This window comes from Schistocerca nitens, chromosome 4 (assembly GCF_023898315.1).
Source record: "Schistocerca nitens isolate TAMUIC-IGC-003100 chromosome 4, iqSchNite1.1, whole genome shotgun sequence".
Classification (NCBI taxonomy): Eukaryota; Metazoa; Arthropoda; class Insecta; order Orthoptera; family Acrididae; genus Schistocerca; species Schistocerca nitens.
Window position 1 is genome coordinate 107,573,348 of NC_064617.1, and position 17,269 is coordinate 107,590,616.

The window sequence follows — 17,269 nt, forward strand, 5'->3', positions numbered from 1 at the left end:
TGTTCAAGTTTCACTTGGTTCTTCTTCCAATCGCACATGGTTGCTTTACCAACACCCAGTTCCTTTGCCAATTTTGATACATTCTCACCACTGTCTGTCCACTTCAAAGCATTCATTTTTCTTTGGAGCTAATTTGTATGTTTCCGTTTCCTCATCACGAAAGTATGTACAACACTACACCTGAAAGAATAAAATACAACTGTTATGCGTGCCAGCGAAAGATAACTAAAATAACCTAGTGCCTTGCGAGCCAACTGGCAGTGCACAGACCTCAGACACTACAAAGGTCTCAACAATACACAACAACAAGGGCTGGGAGTAAGAGTGAACCATTGTTCCCACACTTGTTCCCATTTGTTACCATGGTGTACCTGCTGATTTGCTTGGTATACTTCATTCTAGAAAGTCGTCACTGTAATTCCGGACAATCGGAACAAATTGGTGGTCCGAACAAGGTCTGGTCTCATATAATTTGGATTATTGGAACTCTACTGTATTTGTGTAAAAGTTACAATTTTTGGCTACGTTAATTACTTGGAAATTGATGTATGTAAAGGAAATAATAAAAAATACAGCCAAATAAAACAGTATTTTAAGCAATAGCACCAATGTATCGAAAAAGATTAGAAATTTAACATGAGTAAGAATATTTATTTCATCCAGCATTATATAAATTGATTAATAAAATTAAGTTTTTTTCGCTGTCGGTGAAGATAAACAGGCTAGACAAATTGTGTTTATAATACTAATAAAGTTTTTAATGTAGTTATTATAAGATAGTATCAAAGCATCAGTTATGATATGATTTTTATGGAAGGGATATTTCTTCTGCAGTAGATCATTACCTATCACATTTATTTTGTAATGATAAAAATGAACATATGAAATTTGAATTCCTTAGGTATATAAAAATAACCATCTGGAAATTTAGCTCTTTAGTTTTCTAATATAATATATTATTTTATTATATCATGGATTTAGAACATTATTATCACTTCTACAGCATGTAATCGATGTTTAGCACTTACTAGGATCATTGTCCTGCATCACTCTTTATTGTTGAATAAGCAGTGCTTATAATCATCAAATAATGGTCTATGATTTATAAATCATTTCTTCAGACCTTTGTATTTTATGAGTCTCTTTTCCACTTATTCTCCTTTAGACTAGTTTTATAAATTCACTCATAATTTTCAATTACATTCAGTCTTCATCTTTCCCAGAGCCAACAGCTGAATCATATATCTAATATCTTTATAAGGCTCTTCAGTTTTTTGGGTCAAATGAATGAATCTGTACCTCGAAAGCAAAATTCAGCTATTTTTCCATATTTTAAGACTAATAAATATTGTAATGTCAATCATAGATCACTTCTTTTGATAAATCAAAAAGACTCATAGCCACATATATCAGTTTACTGAATAAAATTAACTCATTTTTCACAAATATTGGCGGTAATTTTTCATTAAAGATTGATCTGCTATAAATAATTATTTTAGTTATTAATTTATTTTTTCTGAAGTCATATCTAAATACACTTTATTTCTTAGTTTTCCACAGCTTTTCCAGACACTGAATTGTTCATCAAAGTGTACGTATGTATCTCAAAATCATTTGTTGTTTTTGCCTACATGTGTGTACTGATACATATGTAGTTCTACAAGCAATTTCACTGATTAAAGTTTATATTCATATTAACCTTTTTAAACTATAGTCTAAGTTCTCAATGTTGTTTTAAATTTCAATATTACAGTATATTCTGAATTGGAGTGCGTAATTTTGGTAGTAATTTAAATTCATTTGCTCCAGGAACTATTTTATTCTCTGAAACTTGTAGCAGATCTTTGGATTCAATATGCAGTTAATTATTCCACTTGCATACATACTATACTCCGTACACATATGATCAGAAGAGACATTCTAAAAGTTAAATTTGCATTCGAAGATAAAAAATTCTCATTTTTAGAAACGCTGTTCCTTTTATTGCCAGTCTGCAACTAGCATCCTCTCTACTTTAGCAATCGTCAGTTATTTTGCTGTCAAAGTAGCAAACCCGACGTACTACTTATAGTCTCTCATTTGATAATCTAACTCTATCAGCAACACATGATTTAATTTGGCTGCATTTCATTATGTTCGTTTAGCTTTTTTTCTTCTTCTTCTTCTTCGTGGATGGATCACTTAGGACCACGCGTAATCAACATTTGTTGGCCTTCCCTTTCGCCCAGTATTCCTTCATAAACAACGAATGGACTAGCTTTCGTTGCGTAGACCATATATGTCGGTTAGTTTTTCTCTCTTCTTCCTCAAAACCCCGTGTGTTTGTGATTTTTCTGATTTCATTTCTATAATGTAGATTTGGAGACCCTAATTCTCTCATATATTTTTCCATCTGTTTGTACCAGTTCGGTCTTGTGGTTTTGTTCTTTAAAAATGTATGGATTTTGTGTGTTAACCTGTTTGAGTCCATTCTTTCTAAGTGCCCCATGAATTGGATTCTTCTCATGCACATTGTGTCTGTTATTTTGGAGATATTTTTATATATTTCTGCATTGGGTTTTGGATAATGTATCCCATCTTTAGTTCTTGGTCCTAGGATTTTCCTCATTATCTTACGTTCTTTCACTTCTAATTCCTCTTTTAGTGTTCTGTGTTGATGGTTTAGTGTCTCAGATGCGTAGAGAGCTTCGGGTCTAATTACTGTTGTGTAGTGTCGTATTTTGCAGTTCCACGAGAGACTCTTTTTGTTGTAAATGTTTTTAGTTAACTGAAACGCCGTCTCCATTTTCTGGACTCTTGATCTGACAGATTTCTTTTCATTACAATTTTCTGCAATCCATTCACCTAAATATTTAAATTCTTTTACTCGAGAGATGTAGTTATTACCAATTTTGAGATCAGAAGGTGGATCTTTGACGTCAGTCATAAATTTTGTTTTTTCACATGAAATTTGTAATCCTATTTTAGCTGCCTGTTCTTGTAATAATTCTAGCTGTTTCTGTGCATCAGTAATGTCTTGTGCGATCAGTACCATGTCATCAGCAAATGCTAAACAATGTGATTCTATGCCCTTATATCTTGGTCCCAGTCTGTGTGCTGGTGCACCTGCTTTTTTCCATTCTCTAACAACTTTTTCAAGAGCACAATTGAAGAGCACTGGGGACAGTACATCCCCTTGTCGTACTCCTGTGTCTATTTCAAATTCTGTGCTCAATTCTCCGATAAATTTTACTTTGGATTTGGTCTCCGTGAGTGTTTCTTTTATGATGTTTGTTGTCTTTTGATCTAGTCCAAATTCTGCTAATACTCCAAAAAGGGATTCTCGGCCTATACTGTCATATGCTTTTTTAAAGTCGACAAACGTGATGACATAACTTTTGTTTGAAGTACTATGTAAATATTTCATTGAGTTTTTCAAGTTAAGGATCTGTTCTACGCAAGATCGACCTTTTCTGAACCCACCTTGGTATTCACCTAGTTTTGAATCCAGCTGAGGTTCTGCGCGGTTTAGTAGGGCTTTAGACAGAATTTTGTATGTTATTGACAATAAAGAGATTCCACGATAGTTGTTGGGGTCTGTTTTACTTCCTTTTTTGTACAGAGGATGTATGATTGCAGTCTTCCAATCTGTGGGGATTTTTTCAGTTTTCCAGTTTTCATGTATAATTTCTTTGAGTTTTGCAATAAGATTTTCTCCTGCATTTTTCCATAATTCTGCGATGATTTGGTCTTCTCCTGATGCTTTGTTATTTTTCAGTGACTGAATTATCTCTTTAATCTCTTGTAAACTTGGTGGCTTTGAGTCTGGGTTTCGTTGTGTACGATGGAACTCAAATTTTTCTGCAGGCTTTTCACAATTCAGTAATTTAGAAAAGTATTTTGCAAGAATTTCACAGTTTTCGGTGTTGGTATGAGCAATTTCCCCATGGTCATTTTTGAACTGGAGTGATGGAGGAGAGTACTTTGTTAATTTTTGTTTGAATACTCTGTAGAAATTTCAGGAATTGTTTTTCTTGAAATCATTACCTATGTCTTGCAATTTTTTGTCTTCGTGTTGTTTACGGACTGTTCGTATTGCTTTTGTGACTGTTTTCCTGGTATCTTCGAGATCTTCCAGGGTCTTTTGATTTTTGTTGCACATCCATATTTTTATATATTTAAAACTATAAACTATCTTTAAGAAACTTTCCCTTCCATAAAACTGTTCTTCCTAGGCCTTCATCCTCTCTGAAAGAATTACATTGTCATCAGAATACTGAGAATTATTTCTCCCTGATGTTTGATTGCCTGCATGAACCTCTCCTGTTTTACTTTACTGCTTGATCGAAGCACAGATTGAGTAACACTGGGGATAGACTAAAACCTGTCTCACTCCCTTGTCAACGATTGCTTCCCTTTTCTGCCCTTCGACTCTTGTACCTGCAATCTGGTTTCTGCAGAAGTTGTAGATAAATTTTCGCTACCTCTTATCTTTCTGAACATCAAAGGGTATATTCCACTCAACATTGTCAAAAACTTTTTCTAAATCTACAGATGGTATAAATATAGGTTTCCATTTCTTCAATCTATGATCCAAGGTAAGCTATAAGGCCAATATGGCATTGAGTGTCCCTGTTATTATAAAATATAAGTTATTAATTTTCCCATTTGGCGATTTTTGTACTCCATGGCTGTGGACTATATTACTTTAAAAACCCAGATTGAGTTTCTTTTCGGGTATCTTGCTTCTTTTGTGAAAGAGCTCTCAATGGAAACAATAGCCAAGTGTCACAATACATATGTTGTTTCTTATTAACACAAAGCAAAATATTGAAGTAAATACTATGAAGAGGCAGAAGTACACAATTCACTCTACAATATGTTTGTGCATGGCGACAAAGGTTACTATTGATGTTAACACATGATGACATCATTTTGTTCATCAACATCAAAATTTTCTCGATGTGAAACATTGTCCTTGGCATCTCATCCCATTCTGTCCCATCCTGTTCTGTTCTGTTGATGGCCTGTGTGAATGCTGTCATTTGAAATGCAATGTGGAATGTTTTGACATTCCGTCATGTCTCATTTCACTCTGTCAAGCAAATAAAAAAATATAATGAATCCTATTTATATGTAAATTATAACTAGACAATTAACCTAGGAGAGCGAAACTAATTACATAGTCCACTTTTATACTCTATCTTCCAAAACTAACGCCCCACACCCATCCCATTCTTTATTGAATCAAAGTTCAATGTACAAGACATCATATATGCTGAACTACTGGTGTGTGTTATGCAATGATACATATGATTTTTCTAATACATTCAGTGGTGCATGTGGATACTGTCTGAAAAATATGTTACGAATAGAGTTATTAGTAAAGAAGCAATAAATCAAAACATCATGCATAATGCTGAAGTTTACCACAAACAAAGGAAATATAGTAAGCGATTAACCTTCTTTTCTTTCATTGTTTTACGAGGAGTACCAGGGATTAAAATTTTCGAAAATGTTTGAAATTTCGTGCGAAGTTTGTTGGTAGCCACTAAGCACTCTCGATCTCAAATACCCTTGTTAATTTGCACGCTTGAGCTACGCCGCCTCAAGACTAATACACACTTTCTAACTTTAGTACTTAACTTCTTGTGTTAAACTGTAACGTAAATTATTGTACGTCTTAATAAATAGATTATGGTCATATTTTAATTTTTGTAATTCGGCAGAATAATATACCATACTCCAGATAAAATTTTTCATGTCCCCAAAATCTTTACATAGGCAACCAGTAACCGGTATTTAACAACGAAAATCACCAAACGATTTGAGAAGTTATTTTATGTTCACAACCAATTTGGGAAATTCAATATGCTTTCTTCAGTCTCAATATGTACCTCATGTACAGACATTCAGTTTGCCAATATTGAGACATTTGAATGTCTATACATGAGGTGCACCTGCGGCCTGAAGATGGCATATTGAATTGCCGATACTGGTGTGAAAATAAAATTACTTCTCAAGTCCTACGGTTGTTTGGTGAATTTCCTTGTTAAATATTTGACTAGCCGCTGGAGAACTGAAATGATGACGGAATGAGTAACTGTCATTTTTCGTTGATGATTTTTATCATGTTTCCAAACGGAGTTGACTCTTTATCGACTGACAATGTCTGAATCGATTTCGATTACCGCAAGGGTGCAAGCATCTCGAAAGACTCGAACTTGAACATATTTCTTGGTTGGGAAGCTGCAAAGACTAAAAATTTCTTTTGTACATTTTAGGAAATTGAACTTGATACAGTAATCTTTAAAAACACTATCAAGGGTAAACAAAAGATTTACAACAATGCAGCAGTTACAGGAGCCTATTAAACAGATTATTGTTAGAGTTAATTCGCATCCTAACACTGTATGTAGATGTTTTGATGAGCGTGTGGAGAAATGGAGGAGTCAAGGAGTAAAACCGGTCTTTTGCTTGTTGGCATTACAGGTGTTGTTGGCATTAAGGATTATTGCTTTGTATATAAGATTTAATGTACTTCAAAAAAATTCAGATTCGGGCATATGTTGAGTAAAAGCTACATAATGCCACTCCTCATGCACTTTTGTAGTTTTTATTTTCGTCATCTGTACATAATATGCGTCTAAGTATTCGTCGGAGACTTTTCCATTGAGTTTACCGTGCGGTTTAAGTTTTAACTTCGAAAAGTATGTTCATTATGGCGAGGACGTAAACGCTAGGCTACGCTACAGACCAAACCTACCACAGTTTGGATTTACTTTGGGTTACGCAACAGATCGGGCTATCACCACAATCAATATTTAAAGAAAAAGAGGCCGGGGGGGTGGGGGAGTTCTTCGGCGACAATATCACACACTAACCAAAATATGTATGTTCTGTTGCACATAAATTGTTATGATTGATTTCCTGTAGGTTTGTTTAGGTAATGTACTTAGATCAAATGTTCTTGAAACAAATTTTATTGCATTAGACAAATGACAGTTGAAAAATACTGTGAAATTTCCTGCACTGACGTTTCCTTAAGCTTGACGACAATGTTTTGAAATCACACATTAACTAATATATGTAAAAGGCTAATAAGACTTGTCGGATGAAATATAGCCATCATAGCAGAGGGGGAACAGATAGGCTGATATTTCAGGGATTATCAGTGTTCATTTTTCTTTGAGTTTTGGTTGTGCTAATATGTTAGAGAAGAGAGAATTTATGAATATCAATGACTGACATGTACTGCAATACATTCCTATGTGTACTTACATCAAAAGTATAAGCCCCAGCTAACCAAGACTAGTTGTGTTTTAGGCCTTACTTATAAAAAGAATCAATCACCAATTGTTTTGTCAACTAGCAAACAGAAGCTTGGATTATTTTGTTTCTGTAGCTTTAAATATTCAAATGACCACTTGGATTGGTATAGGCCTATACCGCTATACTAAACAATCAGTCCATCACCATATGGTATCAGGATGGTTCATGCAGAGATGTGGGTTTGGTTTGTGTTCCATTCACATTTCAGATGTAAATGCTTCTATTATTATTTCACCATTAACATGTGACTCGTAGAACAGCTCCATTTGGCAGGTAAGGGAATGGAAGGGATTTCCTTGGGGGCAGTTGCACAACGTTTTCTGGCACTGAAGTTAATATGATTATTGTGACACATTGCATGAAACTTAAGTGCCTAGAAGAAACCTTAATTCTGAATTGATGTTTTGTGTTCAGCAGAAGTTTAAAAGGCTTGTATTTGCTATCTGAAGTTGTGACTTTTTGTATTCTGCCCTCCCAGTGATGGATCATCTGAACCTACCAATACAGAATGTTGCCATCATTCAATAACATAATGCTGATGTGGCATGTGACTTCATGTATACACAAACAGAAAGAAAACAGAACACTGTCAGTGTTTCTTTGATTTCTGAATTAGTTTTTGGAATGTAGTTTGCGGTAGCAGTCTGATCTGTAGTGTATCTCAAGGTCAAGGTTAGGTTGAAAAGTAACATTTTATTGCGAGATAGCAAAGCCAACAAATGTATTAAGTCATAGATATGGTGACATACTTATCTGTAAGGACCTAGAATAGGTCGAAAGGTGGCAGTTTGGTTGTGAGTTTGCAAAGGAGTACAAAATGCTTCAGTTAATCTCCAGTGACTTTCCATGTCAGATCCATTGAATACTATTGCTAAGGCAGATTATCCTGAAGTACCTTAGCAAATAAGCGTGAAGAGATAAGTGCAGTTTTACAAAGAACTTGTTCAGTCCTGATTTGAATGAAGTACAGTAAGCAGTTGTCAGGAGTAGTTGTTCTGACTTGCAGCAAGTTGTTCTGTTCATCTCACTCGGTAAAAACCTAGACCACATATGGTATCAACATACACACGAATGTTCCTCACATTTTACTGTGTTGTTTTTCTTTTCAGTGGGTACCAAGATTGATTGCAAGAAGTCATTATGCCACTCTACCTTCGACTATATTTCTGTGCATATTCCCAACCGCTCTTTCTTTACATCTGAAGTTTTTAATGTTTATGTTGGCAGCTCTCAATCTCTGTGCCAAATTCCATATTTCATCTCCTTAAGAGCGGCTTCCAATTCTCTCGTTATTATACTTTCTACTTCGTGTTCATGTTGTTCTGTCTTGTCTTCATCCACCATTGTATAGCCTCTCATTGTATTTCTTCTGCACCTCTTTCACTTCACATTGGCCATTCACCATCCTGCCAACCCCAATCTCTGTCTCCATGCTTCCATCCCTTCTTCTTACACATCAGCGCCATCACTTCTTTATACATTGTGTCACGACGGCTGTCAGTCACTCTAACTGTTTGATGTTGTTACATTTCTTCCAGTCTACTTTCTTAATTTGTTATTTCAAGTTTTGTAGATTCATTTTCCATCTTCCATGTTAATGCTTTTCTACCTCCGCCTTTCCTTCATTTTACTGGTGATTTAATCCATTTTGAACATTACATTATTCTCTCTCTAATCTTTATTCCTAACACATGTTTCACTGCTTCTTTTGAAATACTTTTAAAGTTTTTCTACCTTTCATTGATGTTACCTGGATAACTGAATTTTATTACAAAATATTCTTCTGCTTTGTTAGACTTTCCCCCTTTCTTTAATGTCTCTAAATTCATAATTTCTCTTTTGATACCTTTCCAAATAATTTTAATATTAACTCACAATTCTCTGATGACTAGGTTGTAATATGAGTTGATATCGGCTCCTGGATAACATTTGGCTTTTGTCAAGCTATTTTTACACATTTTTTTTTGGATTAATTAATACTAGTATGTTGACATTTATCAATTGGTCTTGATTTCTAGGTGTTTCTTCTATGTTTGGTACCATAATAGGTAACATAGGATGCAGGATCTTCATGACACACAGTTGGTTCTGCCAGAGTTCCCTCTATTACTACCAGCCATGACTTCCCACAGCATGTGAGGGATTGCACCACTGAGTCTCTCCAAAACATAGGAAGAATGGGACTGCACCATAGATCACTCCAGTACTCATTGACAATGGTCATCTGAGGTACAGCAGAAACGCGATTCATCACTGAACACAGAGCAGTCCATTCTTCCTGGTCATGGCACCACTCCAAATGCAACCGTTTGTGCTATGGTGTTAATGGCAGCGTATGCAGGGGGCAGTAATGCTCTAGTCCACCTGTTTGTATTCTCCAACTATTGGTGCAGGATGACACAGAATGTTGCAGGGGATCTGTTACTTGTTGTTGGATAGTAGGCAGAGATTTGAAGGGTTTACAATGCTGCAAAATATGGCAATCCCCCCTTATGGTGGTCAATCAAACAGAACCATAACAATGGGTATACCAGCTCCCACATTTCCACACATTTCTTCACTGCTATGTCCAAATGCCTCACAAATTTCTATACTGCACAATTTGACCAGGCAAGGAAATAAAGACCCATGACAAAGCCCCAGTCTAAAGCTGCCGAGTGCTGATAACACTGACTCAAATGTGTATGCAGCATCTCCATGTCCTTCACAGTGGTCGTTCAGCATCTGACATTGTTCGTGTCCCTTATGTACCCTACCAGATCTGATAACAGCATTAATGCACTCTGGTGGCCATTCTACTTGTCTATGTGCAACTCTAATCATTTATACCTGCTGATGGTGTGTACATGTATGAAGTTACATTGATAGTCCAGAACATTATGATCACAGACCTACTGTGATGAATGCAGATACCTTCTTCATCATGCTGACGGTAGGGCGTGAATCCTTTGTCTTCCAGGGGAACAGTTCCTTGACACCTGTACTGCGGGATGGAGACAAGTTCACGGCGACTCCATTACACTGTGGGGAACATTCACTTGAGCATCCATGGATCCAGCGGAGCTCATGCAAGGCACCATGATGGCCAAAGAGTATCGTACGTTGCTTGCATTACATACCACGTACACCCCTTCATGATGATCATGTTTCCTGATGGCAGGGGCATTTTTCAACAAAATAATGCACCATGTTACGCGGCCAGGACTGTGATGGAGTGAATCAAGGAACACAGTGGTGAGCTCCAATTGATGTGCTGGCCCACCAACTCACCTGATCTGAACCCAATCGAACACGTGTGGAATGTGATTGAATGTGGAGTCAGAACTCATTGCCCCCTCCCCCTAATTTACGGGCATTAGGTCACTTGTGCGTGCAGATATGGTGCTGACTCCCTCCAGCTACCTACCAGGGACTCATTGCTTCCATGCCATGATGTGTCGCCACTGTTATCCATGCCAGAGGTGGACATACGGGTTATTAGGTAGGTGGTCATAATGTTCTGGCTGATTGGTGTATATTGGCATCTGATTATATTTTCTGGGTGCATCACCTTTGTTCTCAGACAGTATATTAAAATCTGATGTCGACTTAATGGGGTTGTCCTTAATCTATCTTTGTAGACAATCAGCTTGTTGATTGTCATGTCCATGCAGAACACAGCACAGTGGTTGCAGCTTAACTTGTAGCCCACATGACTGGTTTCACAGGTAGTCCTGCCTTTGATGCGATATGTGATGTCACAGGAGTGGAGTAGGTTGTGGTGGGAGGATGTATGGGACGGGCCTTGCATCTAGGTGTATTACAGGGATATGAGCCATGAAGCAAGGGGTTGGGAGCTGGGGTTGTATAGGGATGGGCGAGGATATTATGCAGGTTCAGTGGGCAGCAGAGTACTAATGTGGAGGGGTGAGAAGGATAGTGCGTAGGACATTCCTCATTTCAGGGCATGACGAGACATAGCTGAAACCCTTCTGGAGAATGTGGTTCAGTTGCACCAGTCCCAGCTGGTACTGAGTCATGAGAAAGTGTTTCTCTGGGGCTAGACAGTGGGATCTTGGGAGATGGCAGATCTGTTTTTGTATAAGGTTTGGAGGGTAATTACAGTCTGTGAAGTCCTCATTAAGACTCTTGATATATTTAGAGTGGGACTGCTCATCACAGACCATAATTACCCTCCAAACCATGTACAGAAACAGGTCTCCCATGCCTTATGTCTCCAGTCACTCCCCACCTCCCAAAACCGAGCGGGGTGGCGCAGTGGTTAAACACTGGACTCGCATTCGGGAGGACGACGGTTCAATCCCGCGTCCGGCCATCCTGATTTAGGTTTTCCGTGATTTCCTCGAGGCAAATGCCGGGATGGTTCCTCTGAAAGGGCACGGCCGACTTCCTTCCCAATCCTTCCCTAATCCGATGAGACCGATGACCACGCTGTCTGGTCTCCTTCCCCAAACCAACCGCCCAACCGACCCACCTCCCAAAGGCCCAGTGTCATGTGCCAGAGGAGCATTTCCCTCTTAACTCAGTACCACCCATGATTGGAAAAACTGAACCACATTCTTTGCCAGGGTTTCACCTACCTCTTGTCATGCCCTGAAATGAGGAATTTCCTAAACACATCCATCCCACCCCTCCACAGTTGTATTCCATTTCCATTGCCTGCCTAACTTACACAATATTGTTGTCCATCCCTACACAACACCTGTTCGCAACCCCTTGCCTCATGGCACATATCCTTGTAATAGACCTAGATGCAAGACTTGTCCCATACATCCTCCCTCAGCCACCTATTCCAGTCCGGTCGCAAGCATCAACTATCCCATCAAAGACAGGGCGACCTGTGAAACCAGTCATGTGATCTACAAGCTAAGCTGCAACGACTGTGTTGTGTTCCATGTGGACATGACAATCAACAAGCTGTCTGTCCACACGAATGGCCATCGACAAACTGTGGCCAAGAAACAACTGGACCCCCCAGTTGCTGAGCACACTGCCCAACACAACATTTTTAATTTTAATGACTGCTTCACAGCCTGTGACATCTGGGCCCTTTCTGCCACACCATCTTTTCGGAATTCCACAGGTGGGAACTCTCCTTGCTGTATTTCCCATGTTCCTGTAGTCATCATGGCTTCAGCCATCATTAGTCGTCGTCCTACACCCATCTCTCCCCTTCCCTCTTCCCATTGTAGTGCTACACCGTCCTCTATTCCACCACACAACCACAGTCTTTTTACTTCTCCCCCTTAACCATAAATCACATGGGTTGAGATCCGACCATGCAACTAGACACCCTCGTCCAATCCGTCGACCAGGGAGGACACAATTGAGATGCGTCCGGATGTTAACGGCGAAGTGGGCTGGAGCTCTGTCAGTAGCAGCCATATAACCCTTCAAATCATCAATGGTGCTTCTTCCAGCAGGGGAGGCAAAGTCACCCACAAGAAAAGCCGATAGTTCCCGCCTGTTAGGCGATGTGGAAGGAAGGCTGGCCACAAAATACGGTTGTCAAGTATCCTGGCCCACACAGTCCATCTGCACCTATGCTGATGATTCGCTGTCACCATACAATGGGGGTTCTGCATACTATTCCACAAATGACTTACGAAAGCTGAAGATACCAGTCCTCATATAAAGGTGGCCTCTGCTGCAAATAGGGTGGATGACACAAATCCTGGAATTGTGGCGGCCTGGTGGAGAAACGAGTGACAAAACTTCTCCTGATGTGGAAAGTCTGTCACTAGCAAGTCCTGCACATGCTGTAAGTGATAAAGGTAGTAACAATTGTCATGGAGAATGTTCCAACAATCGTCTGGCTTATCCTCTACTGGTGTGCCAACTGCCTGGTCTGACACGCTGGTCACTTCCACAGTGTTAATCACATTTATCTCCAAGTCTGGTTTACAAACGTTTTGGGCACATCCTTCATGATTGCCTGCTTCCTGAGATGAGCCTGTTTCAGACAAACAGTGAAACACTGTTGCAAGCAGTGAATGCTGTGGTTGTTGTCAATGGGCATAGGTCGCCTGATACAACTTTTCTGCCCGTTGGCGTTTGCCTTTCTGCATGTAAATGCCATGTCGGCAAGCTCTCGATTCAAATCTGGAACATTCTTGTACAATACTGTGTCACATCAACTACAAGATGAGTCAGCAAGAGAAGTGAATTGAGCACAACAGTACCAATTACTATGGCAGTAGAGGATGCTGGGCATGATGTTATGAGGAACAGTACCACCCTCTAGGAGGAAACCATACATACTGTAATCATGGCTGCATGGTACAGCGTGTATTAAACCGCAGTCTCTTTAACAAAATATAATTTGATAAATGGTCTCTAGCATGGAAACCATGCATTTCTGGACATAAGTTCATCAGAACGTTTTTGTTATGAATCCTCTCATTGATCAGTCCCTAGAGTTTGTACTTGGTGGAAAAAATCATCCTGTAGAAATGTACTTTAAATACATATATCTGCAATACGAAACTATGCCACACATATTGAAATGTCAGCATCTTTAAATTTGTGTTTTCTATTCATTTTGGTTCACAAATGCTGTCTTGTTGGTTTGACAACTTAACATTTCCAAATTATTATATTGATCAAGGGTTAATGTAATGGGGCACAGCAAATGAAGCTCAAATAAATCTGTTTGTACAAAGCTTATTTAAATATTCAGTCTAGCCACATTAAAACAACATTAACATTGTACCATGAACACCCTTCCACAATGTTAATTATCAGTGTTACAGAATCTAAATTACAAGATTTAAATAAGTCCTATCCAGGCTCTAAATTAGTTAAATTTTATTTCACATAGTGGCTTTGTCAAAACATCAGCTGTTTGTTCATTTGTGCTAATGTGCTGTAACACAAGTGTCTTAGCAAAAACTTTCTTCCTAACAAGTAAAACTTTGAAATCAATATTATGAAAAGAATAGACTGTTATTCACCATGTAACGGAATGCTGAGTCGCAGATAGGTAAAAAAAAAAGAAAAAAACTGTCAGACAAATAAGCTTTTGGACAAAAATGCTTTCTTCCAAATTAAAAAAAAAAAAAAGAAAGAAAACACCACCACACCCGCACGCAAACACAACTCACAGGCACATGACCACTGTCTCTGGCTGCTGAGGCCAGAGTGCAAGCAGACAACTTTCTTAGCAAAAACTTTCCCCCTAACAAGTAAAATTTTGATATCAATATTATGAAAAGAATAGACTGTTACTCACCATGTAGCAGAATGTTGAGTCACAGATAGGTACAGCAAAAAGACTGTCAGACAAGTAAGCTTTCAGACAAAAACACTTTCTTCCAAATAAGACAAAAATACACACACACTCACCCATACGTGCACAAGCGCAACTCACATGCACATGACCACTCTCTCTGGCTGCCGAGGCCAGACTGTGAGAAGCTGTGTGTGGTGGGAGAAGCAGTCTTGGGTGGTGGGGGTAAGGAGGAGGCCGGGGTGGGGAGAGGGAAGGCTAAGGGGATAGGGGTGAGGGACGGTAAAGTGCTGCTTATGGGAGCATATAGGGATGAGGCGGAGAGATGGTAGGGCAGCTAGGTGCACTTAAGAGGTTTTGACAGGGGGTGCGGGAGGGGGGGGGGGAGTTATGGAGAGGGTTCTGCAGAAAATGAGAGAAATAAAAAGACAGTGGGTGCCTTGATAGGTAGAATGGAGGGTTGTGTAGTGCTGGAGTGGGAACAGGGAAGGGGATAGGTGGATGAAAGACAGTGACTAACAAGGATTGATTGCTTCAGAGCATGACAGTGGGAACACTTCCTGTAATATATCCTGTGTTCCTGTAACCCTCCAGGCCTTTCGTGCTTCTCTATGAGTCAACCACTGTATTGTGAGTAACAATCTATGCTTTTCATAATATTGTCATTATTCCATCCTGGATTTTCCATTTTTGAAAATTTTTATATCTATATGGTTATAGTAGAGGGAAACATTCCACGTAGGAAAAATATATCTAAAAACAAAGATGATGTGACTTACCAAATGAAAGTCCTGGCAGGTCGACAGACACACAAACAAACACAAACATACACACAAAATTCAAGCTTTCGCAACAAACTGTCGCCTCATCAGGAAAGAGGGAAGGAGAGGGAAAGACGAAAGGATGTGGGTTTTAAGGGAGAGGGTAAGGAGTCATTCCAATCCCGGGAGCGGAAAGACTTACCTTAGGGGGAAAAAAGGACGGGTATACACTCGCACACACACACATATCCATCCACACATATACAGACACAAGCAGACACATTTAAAGACAAAGAGTTTGGGCAGAGATGTCAGTCGAGGCAGAAGTGCAGAGGCAAAGATGTTGTTGAATGACGGGTGAGGTGTGAGTGGCGGCAACTTGAAATTAGCGGAGATTGAGGCCTGGTGGATAACGGGAAGAGAGGATATATTGAAGAGCAAGTTCCCATCTCCGGAGTTCGGATAGGTTGGTGTTAGTGGGAAGTATCCATATAACTCGGACGGTGTAACACTGTGCCAAGATGTGCTGGTCGTGCACCAAGGCATGTTTAGCCACAGGGTGATCCTCATTACCAACAAACACGGTCTGCCTGTGTCCATTCATGCGAATGGACAGTTTGTTGCTGGTCATTCCCACATAGAATGCGTCACAGTGTAGGCAGGTCAGTTGGTAGATCACGTGGGTGCTTTCACACGTGGCTCTGCCTTTGATCGTGTACACCTTCCGGGTCACAGAACTGGAGTAGGTGGTGGTGGGAGGGTGCATGGGACAGGTTTTACACCGGGGGCGGTTACAAGGGTAGGAGCCAGAGGGTAGGGAAGGTGGTTTGGGGATTTCATAGGGATGAACTAAGAGGTTACGAAGGTTAGGTGGACGGCGGAAAGACACTCTTGGTGGAGTGGGGAGGATTTCATGAAGGATGGATCTCATTTCAGGGCAGGCCTCAAATCCTGCCCTGAAATGAGATCCATTCTTCATGAAATCCTCCCCACTCCACCAAGAGTGTCTTTCCGCCGTCCACCTAACCTTCGTAACCTCTTAGTTCATCCCTATGAAATCCCCAAACCACCTTCCCTACCCTCTGGCTCCTACCCTTGTAACCGCCCCCGGTGTAAAACCTGTCCCATGCACCCTCCCACCACCACCTACTCCAGTCCTGTGACCCGGAAGGTGTACACGATCAAAGGCAGAGCCACGTGTGAAAGCACCCACGTGATCTACCAACTGACCTGCCTACACTGTGACGCATTCTATGTGGGAATGACCAGCAACAAACTGTCCATTCGCATGAATGGACACAGGCAGACAGTGTTTGTTGGTAATGAGGATCACCCTGTGGCTAAACATGCCTTGGTGCACGGCCAGCACATCTTGGCACAGTGTTACACCGTCCGGGTTATCTGGATACTTCCCACTAACACCAACCTATCTGAACTCCGGAGATGGGAACTTGCTCTTCAATATATCCTCTCTTCCCGTTATCCACCAGGCCTCAATCTCCGCTAATTTCAAGTTGCCGCCACTCACACCTCACCCGTCATTCAGCAACATCTTTGCCTCTGCACTTCTGCCTCGACTGACATCTCTGCCCAAACTCTTTGTCTTTAAATGTGTCTGTATATGTGTGGATGGATATGTGTGTGTGTGCGAGTGTATACCCGTCCTTTTTTCCCCCTAAGGTAAGTCTTTCCGCTCCCGGGATTGGAATGACTCCTTACCCTCTCCCTTAAAACCCACATCCTTTCGTCTTTCCCTCTCCTTCCCTCTTTCCTGATGAGGCAACAGTTTGTTGCGAAAGCTTGAATTTTGTGTGTATGTTTGTGTTTGTTTGTGTGTCTGTCGACCTGCCAGGACTTTCATTTGGTAAGTCACATCATCTTTGTTTTTAGATATATTTATATCTATATGATTATGTTTATAGTGAAACTGTGGGTTCTTGCAAAGGCTTATTACTGGAATATTACCTTT

General features: G+C 39.9%; 1 protein-coding gene across 1 annotated transcript in view; it reads left to right on the forward strand.

The window, feature by feature from the left end:
- The first annotated feature begins 6,338 nt into the window (after window positions 1–6,338).
- The window catches only part of LOC126252014 (ATP synthase subunit C lysine N-methyltransferase), an 84,501-nt gene continuing 73,570 nt past the window's right edge, over window positions 6,339–17,269 (forward strand). Inside the window, exon 1 of the mRNA XM_049952797.1 lies at window positions 6,339–6,471. Within this exon, the coding sequence (XP_049808754.1) occupies window positions 6,423–6,471 (49 nt within the window). The 5' untranslated portion in view covers window positions 6,339–6,422. The remainder of the gene's footprint in view (window positions 6,472–17,269) is intronic.